General features: G+C 40.4%; 1 protein-coding gene across 1 annotated transcript; it reads right to left on the reverse strand.

Moving 5' to 3' along the window:
- Nucleotides 1–1,281: 1,281 nt before the first annotated feature.
- Nucleotides 1,282–20,135, reverse strand: EDNRB (endothelin receptor type B). Its single transcript, XM_050333835.1, has 8 exons — nt 19,908–20,135; nt 19,180–19,692; nt 9,411–9,523; nt 9,039–9,243; nt 8,495–8,644; nt 7,454–7,587; nt 6,773–6,881; nt 1,282–5,280 (listed from the first exon to the last, which is right to left on the reverse strand). The coding sequence occupies exons 2-8, from the start codon at nt 19,636–19,638 to the stop codon at nt 5,149–5,151; spliced, it is 1,302 nt and encodes a 433-aa protein (XP_050189792.1). The 5' UTR covers nt 19,639–19,692; nt 19,908–20,135; the 3' UTR covers nt 1,282–5,148.
- Between the last annotated feature and the right edge of the window lie 1,891 nt (nt 20,136–22,026).

A 22,026-nucleotide genomic window follows, 5' to 3' on the forward strand; every position in this document is an offset into this window, starting at 1 on the left:
GTTTTATGGCAATACTGAAGTCATAATTGTAGATATCCACTGATGGGTATCATCCAAATATTTATGTGTTTTCAACATTACTCTTCTGAAAATTTTGATGCAGGCCTTACATCCCACATCATAGCCTCATGCTGAGCTGTATGACCTGAGTACTTGCCACATCATACTTTAAAATTCATTCCACATGTTAACCTCCCACAAGCAGGACATCCTTGGATTGACATGAAGATTCAATGGACTTTTATGATACTGATTACTAAGATAAAATATTAATTTCTGAAGATTTTACTTTTTTTTACAGTAGGTTTTTCTTGCTGATAGTTTTATTTTTCAAGAGAATGAAAGAGGACTGGGTGGGGACTGTGCCCTCTCACTGGTAAGGGTGAGCTTTGGGACCTCCTTCACAGGTAAATGAGAGTACATAAAAAAACCTGATGAGACCAAACAGATGTCAGGGTTTTATTTAATGTTTTTAAGCTAGCAATTGCAAGCCAGTAAAACACATGACTACTGCCGACGCAAATGCCCATCAGCGCCAGGCAGCTTGGTAGACTTTCTTCGCCGCGAAGCTTCCAGCCATGATGATCCCACACTGCTGACTGAGAAGAAAAATGACCAGCAGAACATTTAAGGCTAATTTTGAGTCCTTCTGTCTCCCTTGGTCTTTGAATGTGTTCAGCAACTTGGCTTAGAAATTTGGACAGAGGTGCATAGCACATACGTGGAGAACTCTTGGGCCTTTTTGAGCAGATTACAAGAACCCAGTGGTCAGAGCAGCAGGCTGCAGCAGAGTGCAGTAAAAAGTAAACCACTCCATGGACCAGACCCAGCCACTGGTTGCCAGTTGGACTATCCTGCTCCACCAACACCAGAGTGCCAAATCTGCCCTTCTCAGCAGTGGTCCGAGTGAGACAGTGTTTGAAGAACGTAATGTTTGCTACATGTAGATGCGCGTTGCTGGGAAAGTTCTAGTGTGTTTAGAAAACTGACAACAAGCTGCAGTTAATCTCCCTAGTGAAAGAGCCAAGAGCACAGTAGATAAAAAGTTAGCTGGGCTGTGACGTCCATGGCCTACCTAGTCTAAGGCTGTGGGATCTTAAAAGAAATATGCAAAAAATGCTTCTTTACAGTGAGTGGTTGATGAAGACTGTGGACCATAGGACACGATAAAGGGAAAGGAAGTAAAGAGTCCAGGAGAGATATTAGGTAGAACATTTATTTACAAAGGATCTCCTCTCCACAGATGCTTCTGTTCCAAGCACAGGAAAATTGTAATTACGTGCTAAAGGTTCTGGGACCACGAAAAAAGACCAATCTACATGGATTCACAGGACCACAAAGTAAAGAGAAGGAAACCTAACTATTAGAAACAAAACAGCAGTAGTATCAAACACATTTTGGGATGCACAGATACTGCAAACATATAGTTATATATTAGACAAGTTACAGCATATTTAGTTTGATAGTTTTCCATTGCTTTAAGAAAGGAAAATTAAAATATGCACAAAATGACACTGTCAGCATACAAAGGGATGATGCTTTTCATGTGGAATATTGCAGCATTCAGTGCGTGCACTTCTAAATTAATGAACTAAATGCTTTATGCCTTTTATTTGTGATGTCCCTAACATAAGAGAATTTGTGACTATATATGGATGTGCAGAGAAGAGATTGAGATGGACATTTTGAGCAAAAACAAACAGAGCAAAGATAAGCACAATTGTTCCAATAAACATCAGGCAATTTTGCAATGCATCAGCAAGTCCGAACTCTCTGTAATTTTCAACTAGTTATATAAAACCGTCCCACTCAAAACCTTTGATATTTAGTTCTGAATTGCTTATTTCTTTTTACATCTCTGTTACTATTTAATAATTGAGACCTCCTAGAAGAAAAAAGGCCAGACATCTTTTTGTAATGAATTGAAATTACAAATATTTTATTGGAAATTTTGTATGTTTACACTGTCTGAATCACAGAAGTTGCTATTTTAAGCGAACACAGAAAAGGAAATATAGAATTATTTTACACAGCTATACAGAACAATTTCAAAAGATCCTTTAAATGTTATTTTAGTTCAGACATCATTCTCTTGCTAAGCCAGCTGTTTGTTGATTAAGAGCTGTTTGGGACACTGAAATGTGACAGCTCACAGCAGATGCTCAGTATCTGGCAAATTTTGCATTTGATTCTCTGAGTTGTAGTACCAGTGTTTCCATCCAGTTTAGGCAGAATTCAGAGCAACTGGGGAACTAAAATCAAACTACTCTCTGAAGGCCAAACCCCAGAGTTGTGATGTAGTTTCTTATAAGTTATTTTTTTCATCTTGAGTCATTCTGTACCAACTCTTCAGACCACTGGGACAGATGACTCTTACTCTGCCATACCACTCTCTGCAAGCACATAGAACTCCTGTAAAGAACCCTGTGCCTGTCTGCAATTGTTCTGCTGCCTCTGTTTGGGGCTTAGAGAGCCTTACACTGGCTGTTTTACCCCACAGGCCGATTTTACCATCTTTTCCCACCTTTCCTAATCAACTCCTTAAAAAAAATAAATTAAAAATTAGCTTTTTTTAGTTCAAGGTAGCAAGTGCCAGCTAGTTTTCTTCAAGAGCTATGTTCTGTGTTCCTGGTTCTACTCCCACTGAATTGAGTGGTTAAACATTGACTGATTTCAGTGAATGGAGGCATAGACCTATATTGAGGATTTCAGAAAACACCTGTATTGAGTATTAAGATACTTAATCTTAGCTAGAACTGTATAGGAGCAGAAGTTTTGAAATTTTTTATTACAGGAAACGAGAGCGTCACTAATAATACTGCTTTGAATAATACTGATTAAAGGACAAAAAGTGCACTGATATTTGTATATTAACTGAAAAAGGGGGCAGTATATATTGTCTTTATTTGCAAAAGCTAAATATCTGACTTAGCAGGACTTGTCTTAACAAAGAATTAGTCCAGGAAAAAATAAAAAGTATGTTACACAGTTGCCAATACAACAGCTATATTTTAAATAAAAACAACAATAATATACATGTACACTACTGTAACGTTATAATTTGATGAAAGTAACACTGATCAGTATCAAACTTAGGTTTTAAATGATTTGCCATCCTTAACAGATGAAATGCATTTCACAGAAATAGATGCAGGTAGGGTGAAGTGAAGTAATATTCACAGCTTACTGTGAGAAAGTTACCATGAAAGGTAAGGTAAAAATGTAAAGAACAAAACTTAAAACAGAATTATATTTATAAAAGTTCATTTTAGCAGTTGAGTGCATTTGCTGCAGAGGTGGTAACAGCAACCTAGTGGTGGACAACATACATGCTTGCACACAATACTCACATACACACACCACGCACACTCACCCACGTGCCCACGCTCAAATGCATGTGCATAGGTCCTCCCCAGCTTGATTATACAAGCATACACTTACTAGCTTCTTTTTTAGGGGGGCAACATCACAGTTCGGGTTCACCTGCCCTGTTATTAGCTGTCTGCAAGGTAGCTGTAGCTACCTAAAGTCAGAAAACCATCTAAGGTAACATCAGTTGAACATTTTAATGAAAGCTGTTTTCATCCTGAGCATACTTAAGGCACTTTATTAAAAAATCTGAAGTTAATCAAGATTGGAAAACAAGGTAAAAATCCTTACATGGAAATTTTGAAATTTAAAATAAAAAAGTTCCTGAGTTTTGATAAATATTTGTATTAGAATAAAATACCAAGCCTACTGAAAACCTGTCTTTTACAAAAGCATGTTGTACGACAATTTTTCTTGAAAAACTCATGCTTTAGAGCATGAAATATGTTAATAAGTCTTTGGGGACATTTGTAACACATTAATAGGAAATGAAAAGCCAAAGAATGACCTGTCATGTATGTACAAAATGTGCATTGCTCCTGGCAACACACACCATGTTTACTACAGGTATCTTTATCTTTCTGTTTTATTACAGGGTCCTGCCCATATCTTAATACTTTACAATTAATTATGTTTCTCTAAACTATTTACAGATGCAGAAACTAATCACACACCTTCTTACGCCCATAAATATGGAACTACAGAAGTAGAACATATTTTAAAACAGTATGAAGATGAGTATGCTACATAGAACTGTTCTCTAGAAATACAGGTCATGAATTATTTTCTTTATGAAGATTTAAATATAAATGAAAATAGAAGTTCCAATTCTCTCTGTTTTCCGTTGGTTATATTTTTTTCCCATCTGATATTTCTAAAAATTTTTCCCCAGGACAGTATCTGGATTGCAAAAACAGTTGTAAATTGTTGTAAAAGTATCTCAAATGCCCACTCTTTACACGGAATACAATCAATTTGTTTTCAGCTAAAAATAGGTGGAATACCAGCCACTGTTTGTATGTTTCTAGTAGCAACATTTTTTTTGGTTTTACTGTGTTTTTCTCTCTTTTGCTATAAGTAAACACAAATACTCATACCCAAAGTGCTACCAAATGCACTGAACACACACAGTGGTTACAGAATGGTATTTACAAAATCCTTGGGAGGTTCCTTCTAACAATAATAGGTAAAAACAATCATCAAAGTAAAATGCACTTTTGACTTTACTGCATTCTTTAACATTTTCAGTAGCTACCTCTATAGTATCCCTGATAAAAATTCTACTTTTTTTTACATTTAAACTTCTATTACAAAATAATTAATTAAAAAAAAACTCACAATAGTGATGGTGGTTAATCTGCTTTATAAAAGATAATACATTGAGTTATATATAATAATGGCTTTGATCCAATTAACTTTATATTATACTACTTAGTAATTACTGTGACTTCAGTTCCTACAACTGTTACAGAGAATACAAATGACTGTTTAAGGTACAGGAAGTGAGGATCATTTGGAAGTGCTGATTCAGAAGTATTCAAGTGCTAACAATGACTTGTTCTTTCTATGCTTTTCTTCACATCCCATAAATGATGACTTTATAAATGTCCGTGATTTTCAATGTGACACAGTTTTAGGGCCATTTTTTTTCAGGCTCTTTTTTTGTGCAAATACAAAACTAGGTATTTCTGAACGTTACCATCTTGTTAAAAGTAATTGCCACTTTTACCTAAAAAGGCACCAACTTTAATGTAAGAGAATATACCTTTTATGCTTGTTTTATGAAGAGCTGTACTTGTTACTGGAGCGGAAATTATCATATCCGTGATCATTAGCTTTGAACTTTAAACAGGACTGCCTTTCCTCCAGGGACAACAGATCTTTGGATTGGCACCAGCAACACAAGCATGACTGTTAAAACAAAAGGAATAAACATTTTACATCACATTGTTTTGCACGTGTGGTAAAATGCATTGAAAAGCCGCCCTTCTTCAGGGGTACAGTAGGAAATAAAAAATGTACAAGCTGCTGTTTTGGGATTACAGTGTAAGCAAAGAAATGGGGTTAAATTCTGAGTTGCTCAAATGGCCACTACTAACTACTGTTAGCAACCTGAGTGCTGGACAGCAGGAGTTATATATGATAGCAGCCACACACGTACCCCTTCAAATCTGGTCTGCAATTCTAAAAGCACCTCGAAATTAAGACTACTTGTTCTCCTTTCTTTGATAATCTTTCTTAGGAAAAAAAAATGTATGTGCATCTATACTTTCTAAGCAAGATGCTGTTATTTAGCTCATTTTTTGAGGTGCAAAAATGAGAAGTAAGTAGAATAATGGTGAAAATCTACATACAGTTCATATATTGACTAGGTGTACTCGCAGACCTTTTGATGACCTTTTATGCTACTCTCTGCCCTTTGGGTACTGGAAGTATTCCTCACACCCACTTACTTCCACACTCAGGACGCTAGAGACCTTTTACGTGCTCTCAGCTCCAGTGATTTTCAGGGAGCCAGCAGCATAGACAGGGAAGACAAAACCAGCACTTAAACATCTGCAACATGTGCTGTCATAATTATGTGGGAAATACATTAACATTACTAGATGTAGGGCTGGCTGGCTTCTGATTGAAAGATATAGCCAGTAAGGAATTTACACAGCCAGGCAATAAACCTAGCAGTGGTCAGTGGTTAAATGCTTGGCAAGAAAAGAAAAAATCTAAGAATTTGTCATAGGTAATGTAAGAACTCTGATACAGTGTCTGAAGATGGTAAGATGCCACAAAAAAGTCCAAATCTGGTCATTTTCCAAGCAGACAGGTTGAAGGTCCACATGAAGGCTGAAGGTCCACAAGGAACCTAGAGCCTCAAATCCTGTGTGGAGAATTAGTGCCCAGGTATATTCAGTCAGACCAAGGCAAAACTATGAACAGGTCTGTCTCAAAAAATGTTGGAATTGGAAAGGGATGAGTGGATACTTGCACCCTCTGCCTTACAAAACTGATTTAAGTGCTCAGTCAGCATGGGGGGAAGCCAGGGTCAGAGCCCTCCCCACTGGCTTGCAGAGGATATGGCTACGTGAATTTTTGCAGCGCGATCCGAGTCTGCTTCATCAGTGCTCTGGAAGTGGCTGGGTGCCAACTTCAGTCAGGAAGTGATGTAGCACTGATTAGCATGGTGCTGAGAGGGTTTATTATACACTCTGCTCTTTTGCTTTCTCTTTTTGTTCCCATCAAACCTTAATTCCTTTCTATGTAGCTTCAGCAGGATAGGGAGAGAACACTTTACCACAACCCAGTTAAAATTTCAAGTCAAATTTAATGACCACTTGAAACAGTTTGTTCATGTTAAGGAATGAATTTTACTGCTGACATCAAGGAGCAGCTCCCAGCAGCCTCTTACCTTAAAGCAGTTTTGGAATCTTTTGCTCACCAAATACAGGGCTATTGGATTGATGCAGGAATTCAGTGAAGCCATGTTAATACCGATGTAGTCCATCACAAGAAAAAAGCTGTGTAATTAAAAATTTAAAAAAAAATTAAAAAATTAAAGTGAGACAGTTCTCTTAAAAGGCTTAGAGAGATTTACAACTATGAAAATTGGCCTCAGCTTCACTCAGTCAAAAGTAACTATTAAATGTAATAGTAAGGAAGCTTAAATAAGTAGGATTAGCTTATGGTGATAATAGTTGTGCTCAACATTTAAGTCTGAATCAGTAGACTGTTCTCTTGAAAGTAAATTCAGAAGATCCAACCACATCAACTTGTGGAAGAAAATGTACATGAAGTTTTTCTGCACATACTGAATCCTAGCTGTTATGTTGAAAGGGAAAACAAGGGACAGAAATCCCTGTTCTACTCTTAACACAGTAAGACAGTCACAAAAAGCATCTTGAGTAAGACAGGGAAAAGTGAGGGAATTCCTCACAACTTTCTTTCACTGCTACTGGAGTGAAAGCAGAGGGTCCTGGATGAAGAATCAGGGACAACTTCAGACACACAGAGTAAGTTAGTTCATTAGGAAATCCAGATATGCATATGGAGAATGCCAGCGTGTTTCAGCATTTAATTTTTGCAGACTCACCTCAAAAGTTCACATCGGTTGGGGTCCTTCTGATCATAAATAGTGAGTTTTAATATTCTGCTTAAGTGAAGTGGAAGCCAACACAAGGCAAAAACAAGTACCAGACAGAATACAGTTTTGGCCACCTCACGTCTCTGAGAAAGAAAATTGGACAGAACAGTGTTGCAGTTTTTGATTCTCTCTGGATTGTTGTTGTTTTCATATCCAAATGTTTAATAAACAAGATAAAAAAGCTTATGAAAATAGGAGTTAAGAGAACATCAAATACCTTATTTTCTTGTACTTAATCTTTTCTGTTTTAGATGTCTTGCAATGATTCACTGTATCTCTTACTTCAAAAAGTATGAGTAATAATATGAAAAACCAGGGTCATGAAAACAGTAATTTAAATTAAAATTAAGAACATATTTGTCTTTCCAATCACTTTCAAATACCAGTTCGTCTACAATTGCATTTTCTTGTGCTTTGATCTCAGGTCTTATTTTAGGTGCCCCAAGAGATTTCAATTACAGCTTTAACAAGCTAAGCGGAAAGAAGCATATATATATATATGCATTATAGACCAAGAATAGTTTAATTCTAGTGACGTATGATGTTTGTGTCTGATGCACTACTAACTTGGAATGTATGCTGGAATGTGTTTTGTTCTGCTAACATGTACTGCTAACCTCACTAGAGTTCAGCAACAACTTGCTTCAAAATAATTAACAGTTTCATAGCACCATCTTCTAGACTATAGCATACCTTCAGCTTGCATTACAAAATATCCAGCTCTAATTATTGTAAAGAAGAAATAAAAACTATAAAGCCTGAACCATTAAAACCAAACAAGAAAGAACAAATTCTGTGACTGTCAGTTAAAATCTTAGGTTTCTGAGGGCTCTGATGCATACATATGTATATGAGTTCAGCAGCACCACTACTAGCACCACTTTACTAGTAATCATACAGCAAGAGAAAAATGATGTGGCAGTAAAGTCAGTAAAGGCATTATTGTCATCCTGTCTACAGTCAGCAGAGTTGTCAGGGATAAATGTTTACCTGTTTTAAGTGGTCATTTAAAGCAATCTGCATCCCACTTTTCTTTCGTAACATCTCGCAAGTCATGAGAGTATAGAAAAATGCTGTGATAGCCAGTGGCAAACAGAAGTAAAAGCTGAACAGCCACCAGTCTTTAGCTTGCTTGTAAAACTAGAATGGAAAAGAATCAAAGCAAAAACATTGTTAGGACTTGAATGCTGAGCATTTTGCTAAGTGTACTATAACTAGTTCATTAGTCTGTCCTGAAAAGCATCTCTGTAAGGTGTACATTAGGGATGAGAAAACAGGACAAGACAGTAATTTGTTCAAAGTCCACAAAAAGTCAAAAGTTTCTGAATGCTCTTTTTAAACCAGTATATTTAAGAAATGCCAGTATTTCATATGAATGCTCTTTTTTTAACCAATATATTTCAGAAATGTCAGTATTTCATTTAAGCATTACATTCACCTACATGTCACATACACCTGTGCACATTACAATCCACACAACACTGAGAAGATCCAAGGAACTGCTCCAGAGATTTTTAAAGTGTCAGTGTCTTACCATCATAAATGATGTCTTCTGCGTGGGATGGAGCAAGCAGATTCTGAGATCCTTTCCTCTATACTCCATCGTAATCATGTCAAATGCAATAGCTTCTGGAACAGCCAGTATGACTGATATAACCCAGATCAGTACAATTTCAACAGCAGTCCACTTCGGCACTCCAATTCCTTTAATGCGACTCCAAGAAGCAACTGCTCGGTACCTGAAGCAACAGCACACATTTACGAATTAAAAATATGAGAAAACCTACCTGATTTAACTGGCTTAAACTCATCTTACTTGTATTGTATCAGCTAAGTAGAAAGGTGAATTTGAGCCAGTGCCCGTACGGAGAGGAAATTATAGAGTTTGATGAAAAATGGGTCTCACCTATCTATACTGAGGGCACACAAACTCAACACTGTGATGCCCACCGATGCCTTTTGAATGAAAGGTACTAATTTGCACATTTCGACACCAAAGGGCCAGTCCTCTGCAAGTAGCTGTGAAAAGAAAACAACAATTAAAGGTGAAATATTAAGGGAAAAAAACCTCCCAAAACTGAAACATGGAGTTTTGTCTAGACTGCTTTTCTTTTCCACCATGTCTTGCCCTATGAAGACAGGCTGAATTGGGTTTGTTCAGACTGGAGAAGGGAAGGCTCTGGGGAGACCTTGCAGCAACTTTTTTGTACCTAAAGGGGGACTACAAAAAGGCTGTGGAGGGACTTTGGATAAGGGTATGTAGTGACAGGACAAGGGGAATGGCTTTAAAGAATGAGGGTGGGTTTAGGTTAGATAATAGGAAGAAATTCTTTACTGTGAGGGTGGTGAGGCACTGGAACAGGTTGTTCAGAGAGATATTGTGGATGCCCCATCCCTGGAAGTGTTCAAAACCAGGTTAGACAGGCCATTGAGTAACCCGGTATAGTGGAAGGTGTCCCTGCCCATGGCAGAGCACTGGAACTAGATGACCTTTAAGGTCCCTTCCAACTCAAACCATTCTATGATTCTATGTAAAACTTAGCCAAGAACAACCTTTTCACAAGGGAGTCTCTGATGTGTGTGTCCTAAAAACTAGACAGCAGCTTCAGAGTTACTCCTTGGCAGGGCAAGGATATGAATTAAGGCTTAGTCCTGACTTCTTAAGCCCTTCAAACTCCACTCTTTTTGCTTCTAGCTTCATCATCTCAGTGTGATGCACCTGAGCAGGTGAGGATCTCCCTCATGTGTATTGGCTTTATCTCCCCCGAGTATTCATTGCTTTTCTTACTTGTTCCAAGTAACTCATTTACTATAAATGCAGAAAATTACTTGAGGCTGATCAGAACAGGGTCAAAGCCAAAAAGTGCACATCTGGGGTGGGATTTATTTTAAGCTTACTGTCTAGGCTCCATCAGCTGAGAAATCAAGCAACAACGGAGAGAAAATGTATGCCCTATAGTTTTTAGCTGGCCATCTGATAACAAAAAAAGGGGCCCACTGGACACACAGGGAGCCTAAACAACTAGTTTGATCTAAATGTTTCACAGTAGGTAAAGACAGATCAGACGAATCTCTCACTAGAGATCTTTATTGAACAATTTTTCAATGATTCTGTATTACAATACGAAAAAGACTATCTGCACATTCAACATACCTGTAAGTGCAATGGAATAAAAAAAACAGCACAATGAATTTCAGGTTGGTTCAATTACACTTTGAGTCATACACTTTAATGGAAATCTTGTCACATACACAACTGTACATTTTATGTGATTTAGGAGACAAGACTTACTGGACACAGAAAGCACCTTCCTCACAGCTGATGCTATGGACTGTTTGACTGTAGCTCCAGTTTAGAAACATTTAGTCTTTGAACTCTGCTGTGACCTGCTCTAATGGCTCAAATACACTACAGCAGCAGCCAGGTCTTCCAGTTCTCACAAAAATAAGACTCTCCAGAACAAGGGTTATGCCAAGAAATAGATGCAATTATTATACATAAGAGTAAAGTTTCTGAGTTTCTGTAATTAGTTAGATTATCTAAGCCCATTTATGTTTTGATGACTTTCTTCAAATGAGGCCTTTTGGATCTGCTGCAGATAGAGGGCTACAAAATGCAAAAGGAGAGGGAAGAAGAATAATGACCACACAAAAGAGACTGCAAAATCTTTCCCTTGGCTCAGATCTCTTCAAACATCTCATTTAACAGTGTTGTAAGAAAAGAAGAAATAGCTCATCATACTGTGTAGATTTTGCTGGGGACCAAAATGAGGGTACAAATAAATGCTCTACTGAGGGTTCTGGACAGGCTGGATTGGTGGGTCAAGGCCAATTGTATGAAGTACGACAAGACCAAGTGGCAAGTCCTGCCCTTGAGTCACAACAGCCCCATTCAGCACTACAGCCTTTGGGAACAGTGCTTGACTGGAAAGTGGCTGGAAAGATCTGGCAGAAAAGGACATGGGGATGCTGGTCAACAGCTGGCTGAACACGAGCCAGTAGTATGCCCAGGTGGTCAAGAAGCCCAAAGGCATCCTGGTTTGTATCAGAAGGACTAGAGCACTGACCATCCCCTTCTACTCAGCCTGGTGAAGCTGCAATTCAGATTCTGGGCTCCTCACAAGAAGGACACTGAGGTGCTGGAGCATGCCCAGAGAAAGGCAATGGAGCTGGTGAAGGGTCTAGAAAGTAGGTCATATGAGGAGTGGGTAAGGGAGCTGGGTTTGTTTAGCCTGTAGAAAAGGAGGCTGAGGTGAGACCTTATTGCTCTCTACACCTACCTGAAAGGAGGCTGTAGTGAGCTGGGGTTTGGTCTCTTCTCCAAGTAACAAGTAACAGGAAAAGAGGAAGTGGCCTCAAGTTGTGCCAGGGGAGGTTTAGATTGGGTATTCGGAAAAATTTCTTTGCTGAAAGGGTTCTCAGGCTTTGGAACAGGCTGCCTAGGGAAACATTCAAAATACACGTACTTGTGGCACTTGGGGACATGGTTTAGTGAAGAACATAGTAGTGCAAGTTAGATGGTTGGACTTGATAGTCTTAGAGGCCTTTTCCAAACTGAACAATTCCATGATTCTGTACAATTACAGAAGACTGACACAGAGTTGCCTGCTCACATCGGTTTGGTTCAGCAAAGTCCTTGTGCACAAATAATATATGCATCTAGGGATAAACACTTATATGGTCCACAAGAGTTTTTTGAAAAGCCCTGACATAATTTAAGTATCATTTTATTTGAACACAAAGGAAGTTAAGTACATTTCATGACAATGGGCATTTTGGAAATCCGTGAAGTGCCCAACACTATTTTCAGATACCAGAATACCTCCAAATACCTGCTTTAGCCCCATGCTGTGATGGAGTGTTTAAAAGAACAGGAAAGAAACTGCAACATGGCCCCAGCTTTGATTTATTTCCTTAATGATCTACTTAAGTAAGACAAAAAACATGATGCTTTTGTAGAAATGAAGCAGAAAGATAAATTCTAAGGATTTATGTTTCTTGAGAATTTTATGGAAAGTAAGAAAGCAGAGGAAGCAGGGATGAGGTTGTAATAACCATAAAGTATCTTTTGCTTATATGATGTGGGAAAATAACTCATTCTGCAATTGAAGTATTTTCAGTAAAGTCTCTCCCTGACACTTCTCTTGAATTGCTGTAAGGGGGTGACAGTAATGATCGCTATTAAAACTGCAATGTGAATAATTACAGGTGTTCTAAATGTACACTCTACAGAATCAAATGACACCTGGACTAATTTAATTTATAAAAATCAGGCAGTGAACCTCCAGCCTATCACATCTAGTTGCTCTAGAAATCAAGAGTTGGCTAGCAAGTATACTGTATACTTGTTTATCGTACCTCTTGTACATGTGTGTATATTAGACGAGAGATGACTCATTAAAAAAGCAGTTCAAAAGTAAAATATTTATTTTCTTTGTAACTGAAATTCAGAACTTCGGTCAAATCTCTGTTGGCAGATTCTGTTGAAAACTTACATCTACATCTAGCTGGTGTACATTCAAGACACTCCCCGTCTCTCTTCCCTAAAATCACAACAGTTCAGCCACATGTCAGAGATTTCCCTGAACTAATACTTATCTCTCAGGTGCAGACAGTCACACCTGTGCTCCAAGCTGACTGGGTTTGGGACCCATGTAGCTGGATTATAAAGGGGTGGCACATGAGTGAATGCATTCTACTGAGAGAAAGGATGCCTGGGTTTAGCATAATGTCAAAATATTACTTGCATTCAGCCAGCTTAAATCAAGGCAGAATGGACATGCAGCTGTCTGCACTGCACTGGGAAAACATGTCCTTTATCTCTTGCAGCTGATGGATTGTGAAATTTGAGCATTTTAATGCATAAGTCAGAAGTTTCTCGACCACGGTACTGCAAGTGGTTAATGATATGCTTTACACCAAAAGCTTGAAAACTTCAAGAAAGTAAATGGGGAAAAAAAGCAGAATGTTTTAACTGCTGAACTATGTTTCCTTGGTTTCTGTTTGTTCTCTGTATTGCCATCTCCTCCAATACTGCCTTAAAGTACAGTGAAGATTCAACGCAAAGTATTCAGGAGCATCACATTTGTGGACAAGAGCAATGATTATTCTTAGTGAAGTACAGATGTAGTGTCTTGCAATTTTGTATGAGTAAAATGATTTTCTTATGATGCACAATAGGGTAGCCGTAAAAAGAGTGTCACTTTACAAATGATAAACAACTTAGAGCTATGAGATGAGATACTGCCAAGTGGCAGCAAAGAGGAAAATAATGTTGTGTTTTCATCGGTAAAGTGCCAAGAGAAGTCTACCACTGGCTATATTCCAAGTGACCTTTTCCAATGTTTTATAGGTAAAGTTTTAACTGCTAAACAGCAGAAATGTGTTGCAGATGAAATAGAACAAAAGGAAAGGGAACACATTTCAAAATTATGTGAAATCGTACTTGAAAGAACCAATTCATTTGATGCACTCCTAGTTAACACTTTCTCAGATCAGACAGATCTGAGCCTAAACTGATGTGCAAGCTGCACAGCTATGAAAGTAGCCCCAACAGATGTTGTGACTCAGAGAGACACCTGTGAATCACAATTCCTGCTCTGCTTCCTCTTGGTTGTGCAAGAACTGAAAGATGTTCACAAACTGCTGCTGGAACACACCAGCAGTCAAGTAGGATATGCTTGCTCTCAAGGGCTCAGCTGCTGTGGTCACCAGCCAGGAGGCTGACACTGTGGCTCCAACTGGTGACCTGCTGCAGTTGAGCAGGAAGAAGTGGCAAAGCGCGCGAACATTTACGTCAGCGTTCTAGTCCCCAGCAATGAATGCACATGGGAAATGCAGAGCAGGAATTCATATTTCCTCCTAGCTGTGTGCTCACAGCAAGTCCAGTTCACAGGACAGTAGGATGTGATTTTCATCACTATGAACTGCACTTACAAGGGAAATCAAATATGAAACAGTACACCTAATTCACAAGCAACAGTTTTTCAATATATCTATGAAATGACTAGCAGATTTTCACCTGATTTTTTTTTTTTTCATGAGGAGGTCATGCAGATCAAGTATTTTTCAATATTTTATAGGAGCAAGCATTTTTTAAAACAGAAAATTTGTCCAGGAAATTAGGCTTATGGTAAAGGATAAGTCACACAACATTACAAAACTTATTAGTATTTAGCTATAATATTTAGCTATAATTATGTTAGGGTGAGGATCTTCCCTCTAGACAAGAACATATATTTCCTGCTTTCTAGTTAAGCTAACTATCCAATAAACTCTATCGGTCCAATAAAGTGTAATTCTTAATGTGAGGCATGTAATTAGTTTTCTTGTATTTTTATTAGTAACTTCTGCTTAGAAAATTCATTTAAATAATATTTAATTAAGATAAAGTAACATTATCAGACATCTTGAAAATTACAGAAACCTCATAATGTGTTGTCAAAGTAAAACATTTCTGCAATTTCACAACCCCCGTGAACAGACTGCATCAAAAGTAACTGCTTAGAAAGCCATGCTGCTGTCAGATTGGGACGCATAAACACAGGGTAGAAGCAAAACCAAATTAGATGAAAACTTTTGAAATTTGTCACATGTATCTTTTAAGTGAATGTATACACAACAAATGTATACATAATGAAAAAACTAAATTTACAAATCTATATTAGCATCATGTAACTTATTTCAGTTTGGAGATCCATCATGAAAACTATGTATGTGTACTTTTAACAACATTCAGACATTTCCAGTACTCCATATATCTGACTTCAGAGTAGACTGTTCCCATCTAACTACAGAACAAAGTTACCACCCCATCGCCTGCAGAGTTCAGACAAGTTCCTCCACTGGACAATTCAGATCCTTTTTAAGTGCCTATAAACTGCACTTGTTTACCAAACAAACTTCTAGCTTGATATGGCCAGATTTCAATAAACTTTGCATAAGAAATTCTGAGATGAACTTTGCAAGATCCCAAGTAAGTGGTTCAGATGTTGAAAGAAAGGAAATGATGCATTTCTCCCAATTAAATGGCTGTTATCTTTAACATCAAAAGAACCAGTGGCCAAGGGTTCTAATAAGGAATAGTAGCGTTGTCTAAAGACAAGAACCTCGATCTTTCTTTTTGAAAGTTAGGCAAGGGTTGGCTTTATCATGATGCATGTCCTATAGGTAATCACATTACAAGAGTTAGCAAGGTCATCACATACAAATTTCCATGGAAATCTTGCCTTTTTCAGAGCATTGCTGGATTAACAAAGGAGTCAGTTTGTGTCTGCTAGGGATAGAGTCCCTAATCTGGTCTTTCTTGTATTTCCAGTGCTTGATAATGCCACATGTTAATCATAATTTTGATGTAATCCTTAGAATACATTACCAAAAAGAAATCAATTCCTACAAAGCTGAGACTGGCCTTTGATCACTGTTTTGGATAAAGACCAGATTTTTTGTACTTCCCTGGAAATTTTTTTATCTGCTTTTCTATTGTGCTATGAGAAAAAGGAACCTATGGCAATAATACCAGGTAGATATTTTTCCTCAGTCATCTGTATCATAGCAAGTTGACAGAGTTCAGAAAGCCACATAATAATGTGCAGAGGATAGTTTGTTCTTGTTGTTAAAAATCCGTGGGTCATGACAATAAATTGGATTTAACACAAGAGAATAAATATCATCAAATGAGAGACTGAGGCGTTGTTTATGTATCAAAGGAGAAAGCATGTTTCTCTGTGTTATTTCATTATGGCTTTTTAAGTCTACGAGAGGCAAAGCTAATGTAAGTTTGGAATGTTCAGTCCTGATGTTTTGGTGCCTTATACGTGGGACTTATCAACTTTACTGACTTGGGAAACTGTGCATAAGCCTTCTAGAACTGCAGACCTGTACTGTCAGGTGTAAAAGCTGCCATTGTCTTGTCTTCCAAAGATTAAGTGCAGAGAAGGACATGAAAAGCTCACTGACCATATACTCTCTCCTTCTGCTCCTTAATTGCTGTTTAAGGCCTCAAATTAACAAAGACATGCTTACTTAGTCTGTTTAGTGAAGCAGTTGACCAGGCACAGGACCACCTACACATCCAATTAGTAACAATCTTGCAAAGTATCTACACTGCCACAGCATTACATACTGCAGAACGATTGCCTCAGACTTTCGACTGCTTCCCATTCTGCAGCTTGCAGGTTCAGCCAAAGCCAGACCATTTACCAATGCTGAAAAGCTCTACCAGGTTCTGCATGCTGGAACTGAATGCCCATCAAGCCCTCATTTCATACCCAATTGCCTGACTGTGTGACAGAGTACAGATACTTTCCATTTTCTACTGAAAGTATTGATTGATATTCAAATTTATGAAGTGCAATGGGCTACTTAGCATCTTATGTATTGGACTGCATTTACCTCACAATCTAGATAACATCTGCTTTTCTTTAGATACCCTTGATTTAAGACATATCAATTTTCATTTGTGTGGTTTTTTCCAGCTACTTACGTATTTAATTATGTAGTCACAGGGGACATCTTTTGCAGTTATCACTTTTAATACCTAATAAAAAGCTGCTTCTAGTGTGGATTCTGAGTTGTCTCCTACGGGTCTGTCTGGAAAGCATTCACAGACACTTTCGCACTTTCTAGGACAAGTGTTGTGGAGTGAACCACTGGCATTTTATTAACATGAGAAATTCTCTCACTCTTTTTTTTCATGCAGTTGCCTAACTGGGGACCTGGTAGCAATTCCATCCCTGAGTCTGTTTCATCCAACCTTAAATGGTTTCAAATTGCAAGTTACAACTGTTAACTGTACTTGATTTACTAACCAAGCCTTTACTTCCCATACTGCTGCGTGATTACAGCTAGTTTTTGATTGCATTATTATATTCTCCCTCACAATGTTGCTCTGTGGGTGGAATTAATTGGGATGTGGAATTGATAAAAAGTTATCAACAACTCAAACCACCCTCAAACTCTTGATTAAATAAACATGGTATCTAATGGGGAGGGGTGGTTTGGTTTTGTAAACTAACATTTGTTCAAAAGTCCTGTCTTTAACCAGTAAATATTTAATTCATTCTTATAAGGGATAATACAAATTGATTACGGGCTCTTCATTAAGATGAGTAGCAGCATGGTAGATTTGGAAGCTGAGAACTATTGTGCAGCTCCCAGCATTATGAACAGCACCATAGAAATCCTAGACTTGCAGCTGGTGTAATATTTATCGGTTTGCAATCTGACCTTTTATTCCTCCTGCTCCAACCTACTCATAATGATATACTTGATGGCATTCAATCAAGATAAAAACTGAGGCATATTATTGCATGCTACCAGTAATTAAATTTTGAGATAGAATCAGTGAAATTGCAAAGTCTTGTACTGAGCAGATGTTATTGATATAATCTTTTTGATATTTTCTGAGAACAGATGTAAAAAACCTTCTTGTTCAATGTATGTTATTACAAAATCACATTTTTAAAGCATGTTAAGGGTTGTTTTCCACCTTCACTGAGAAGAGTCGTTCCTTTATCAAGAACTAAGATAAACAGTATAAATATATAATAGGTAAACAGTATCATATAAAAAACATTGAACTTCAAATCTAAGAACTGCCAGGTAATCCTAATTAACTGGTTCATGAATTTAACACAGTGATGACATTCTCTGTTTTGTAATACTTCAATACTTTAAAAGGCTTAAGATAAAGGATTCTTCTATTTCAGCAGCTTCTGAGAGTAATCATTATGGATTCAAAACCTAACCCTTTGACGTGGCTTTCTAAAACATAAAAAAAAATTCCCAGTTTACAATCATGCATACAAAACTAAGAGAAGGTGACAAATAAAGGCTATTGTGTCCACTTTATGAAGTAACTGATAGGTGCTTAGGGATCCAGACTGTAAACTTTCAAAGCAGAAGGAGCTATGTTATTTCCAGTATCCCTCGCAAAGAGTACTGATTGCAGCTAGAGGCTGGATTCAACTTCCCAACTAGTTTGTAAGGATAAATGGACTGCACAAGCTGGGTAGACAAGACAGGGGCTGTACTCCTTCCATGGTAAGTCTTATTACGTCAACGGACAGACTAATGAAGGTGCAAGAGAAGCAGGTTTCCTCTCGGCTGCCCATGGTGCAACACTGGTGAAGGGGGGAAAGGGTTCACGGCTCAGGAAAGCATCGTACCTCCCAACCGCTAGATGCATAAAACCGCTCAGCTGAACGATCTTGGTTCCTTTGAAAAACCCCCATGCCAAAACACACTGTACAGACATGTGGAGTATCATGACCAAGCCTGCAGCAGCTGAGCAGGAGGACCGAGTGGTACCCATAGGAAAGGAGCTTCTGTCTCCCCTCCAGTCTGCGGGGGATAAGAGGGAACCGACAAACGCACAGCGCATTTATCTATTGCATTTATTCCCTTTATCCCTGGGACAGCACCTGTTTCCAGGTGATTTTCAGAGCCTGGTCACCTCCATTCTGACCCATTTCCAGCCTGGAACGCTGAGAGGGATGGGATTGGGGCACAGAGAGGGTGCTATTTGCGATCACATCTGATCAGAATACCACCCTCATATTTGGCGTGAGGCGAAGTCCAAGGATGACTCCTAGACTGGAAGGGACGCGTCTCGCCGCGGCGTGAGCCCCGCTCCTCCGCACCCGCTCCCGAATCCATCCCCGACCCCTCCTCACCTTGTAGACATTGATGGGGATGTCGATGATGATGTGGAGCAGGTCGCCCAAGGCCAGGCTGGCGATGAGAATGTTGGGGCCGTTCCTCATGCATTTGTTCTTGTAGATGATCCGCAGCAGCGTGGAGTTGCCGATGATGCCCAGGACGAAGACCAGGCAGGACACCACCGTGTTGATGTACTTGAAAGTCTCCTTGATCTCCGTCTGCCCCGTGCACATCGGGGGCGAGGCAGGGCGCGGCCGCCCTCCAGCCGCCAGCCCGCCCTTGGGCAGCGCGGCCGGGCGGGACGCGTTGTGCTCGGCGTCCCGCACCAGGGGGGCTCCGGCCGTCGGGGCCGCGGCGTCGGCGGATGCCGGAGCGCTCTGCCTGCCCGGGCCCGGCCGGCGCAGGGAGCCGTCGCCCTCGGCGGCGGCGCGGCAGCTGAGGAGCAGCAGGAGGAGGAGGAGGGCGGCGGGCATGGCTCCGCGGCACGGCCGATTCCCCGCCGGGCGCCCGCCGCCGTCAGCGCCGACCTGCGCGGAGAGAGGGGACAGGGCGTCAGCTGCGGGGACACCGCGCCCGCCGCTCGCCGCCACCGCCCGGGGCCGAGCCGAGGCGCTGCCTGTCCCCAGGCGGTGCCGGCGGTGCGAGGGGTGCAGCCGGCAGGACAGAGCCGGGACGAGCAGCCCCCTCCGGCTGGACCGGCTCGGCGTCGCTCCGCTCTGTGCCCCGCTCCTCTCCCGCTCACCTCGCCCAGCAGAGCCGAGCCGATCCTCCCCGCCCGCCGGCCAAGCAAGGGAAACGCGCTCCGCCGGCTGTCGCCGCGCTCCGCTCCCTGGCTGTCTGTCTGTCCCCGCCCGGGCGGGCTGCCGCCGCTCGACAGCGATTCCCAGGGAGCTCCCCGCCGAGGAGGCGGGAGGGACGGGCGCTTGCAGCAGAGCCGGGGGCCGTCAGCCGCGCACCAGACCCCGTGGCTAAAGCCGCGCCGGCGGCGCACGGCCCCCCCTTTTCTAAAACATTCGGCCGCATCTGGCCCATCAGTCACAGCCAGACCCCACCCGCGCCCTCCTCCCCCCGCGGAGCCCGGCCCAGCCCCCCCGCCCGCCAGGCCGCCGAGCTTCCCATCACTGCGGTCAGGAGTGCCCCCCGGCCGCAGGGCTCCCCACCTCGGTACCGACCGGACGACATGCCCCGAGACCTGCCCCCTTGTCTTGTACTAATCTGACTGGGGCAGCCTAAAGATGTAACTTTGCTGGCTTTGAAACAATTTTTCAGATCAGATGGGTTGTTACAAGAGATTCGAGCGTTAGTGGAGGAGAATTGGGAGAAAGAGGGCATTTACCTGGTGTCGTCTCCGAGGCCGATTCCCAATAGTAGGTACGGGAATCTGCTTGCTGCAGACAGCTCCCTTGCACGCCCCGAGTGGCACACACACTGGAGAACCTGCTTGTGCAAGGCCTACGAGATTAGTGCCAATTTTTAAAGAGCCTTACAAACTGGGGTACTTTGTATAACCTTCTTACATCAGAAGTGGTATTTTGACTGCTCTGAAGTTGCGGTGATCCAGTTCGGTTTTCTGGTTGGTTGCCGCTTTGGGCAGCCTTAGCAAGGCATCTGATCTCAGCTAGTTCGTTCCAGTCGTTGCACCCTTCAGTGAAGCGTAAGGGAAGGAGTCGAGATTTGTACAGGATTCTGTGGAGACTAAGTACAACCTCTGCAGGCTGGAGACAATTGCATGTCTAACTAAAAGGAATTTGATTTATAGCTGTTTTCTAGCGTCTCTAATCTTGTTTTGTTTTGTTTTTTTTTTCTTTAATCATGCTGGATGCTAAATCCTGAGTATATACATGCTTCATTGCAGAAGCGACCCACTGACCTACATTATTGACATACCTATAGGCAAAACCACTGAAAACTAAATGCTTTTTTCAAAAATTGATGATCTGATCTCATCTTTCCACCATCTCCTGCTAACATCTTCTTGAGCTACTATAGCCGACAGGCTTTTCTCATCCTCATTTAGCTTCCTTTTCACATATCAAACACCCTTCTTATTTAATCATTGTTGATCCATTTCTTAATTTATGGCATACTGATTTTTCATCTCATTTTAAATTATAGTATTTGTGGAACAAAGGCACCAAAGTAACTTCTAAATTGAACAAGGGTAGCTGGAGGCTGATTGCACATCAGTTGGAAGACTGATCTTTCCAGGTTCCGGCTTTTCAAGAATGTGTTTTGCAGCATGATTAATTTTGCAACACCAGGACAGATTCCTTTCCCATTGACAAAAGTCACTGAGGATTGAATTCAATATTAGATTCTGAGCCCTGGGGATTTAAACAAAGTCTTTTCAGTTTTCACTTCTGTATTTTCTTGATTTCCAGTTCAGCAATCTATAAGTGAACAATGTTTTGATAAATGCAGTATTGATTTTTATTAGAAACTCTTTGCAATGAACATAGCATTAACTTTTATCTCAAATGCTTTTTCTGCTTGTAAGGTTCTGGCTAAGTCTCAAAGGCTTCTATGCTGATCCTGGCCATCAAGAAACAGATTGCGACTACATTGAGATATATTTGCTAACATTTTTGTTAGCACAACTCCATACGATATATTTGCTACTATTTGGTAGCAACACCATTGCTGCCACTTACTTCAGCTTCAGAAGTTTTAGTAATAGCAATTTAGCTTCTGAAGGGTTTAAAATTAGTATATATAGAACTATTCAGCAGTGGCTGCTGATACCTGAAACACATTACTCTCTAATATTGCACAAAATGAGTCTATGTGACAAAGCATCTAAGCTGTTTCTGGCTGCAACTAGCTTAATTTACCACCCTTTTTGCTTCTAGTATTTTTTTCAG

This window comes from Myiozetetes cayanensis, unplaced genomic scaffold, assembly GCF_022539395.1.
Source record: "Myiozetetes cayanensis isolate MyiCay16 unplaced genomic scaffold, myiCay2020 scf5-8, whole genome shotgun sequence".
Lineage (NCBI taxonomy): Eukaryota > Metazoa > Chordata > Aves > Passeriformes > Tyrannidae > Myiozetetes > Myiozetetes cayanensis.

Bases quoted from the DNA above. Each gene is read 5' to 3' on its own strand.
- EDNRB (XM_050333835.1), bottom strand. From the start codon at position 19,638: ATGCCCGCCGCCCTCCTCCTCCTCCTGCTGCTCCTCAGCTGCCGCGCC. The intron at 8,645-9,038 runs GTAAGACACTGA...TTTCCATTCTAG, and splicing joins AGAAGACATCATTTATGATG to TTTTACAAGCAAGCTAAAGA. The intron at 6,882-7,453 runs GTGAGTCTGCAA...TTAATTACACAG, and splicing joins AACCGATGTGAACTTTTGAG to CTTTTTTCTTGTGATGGACT.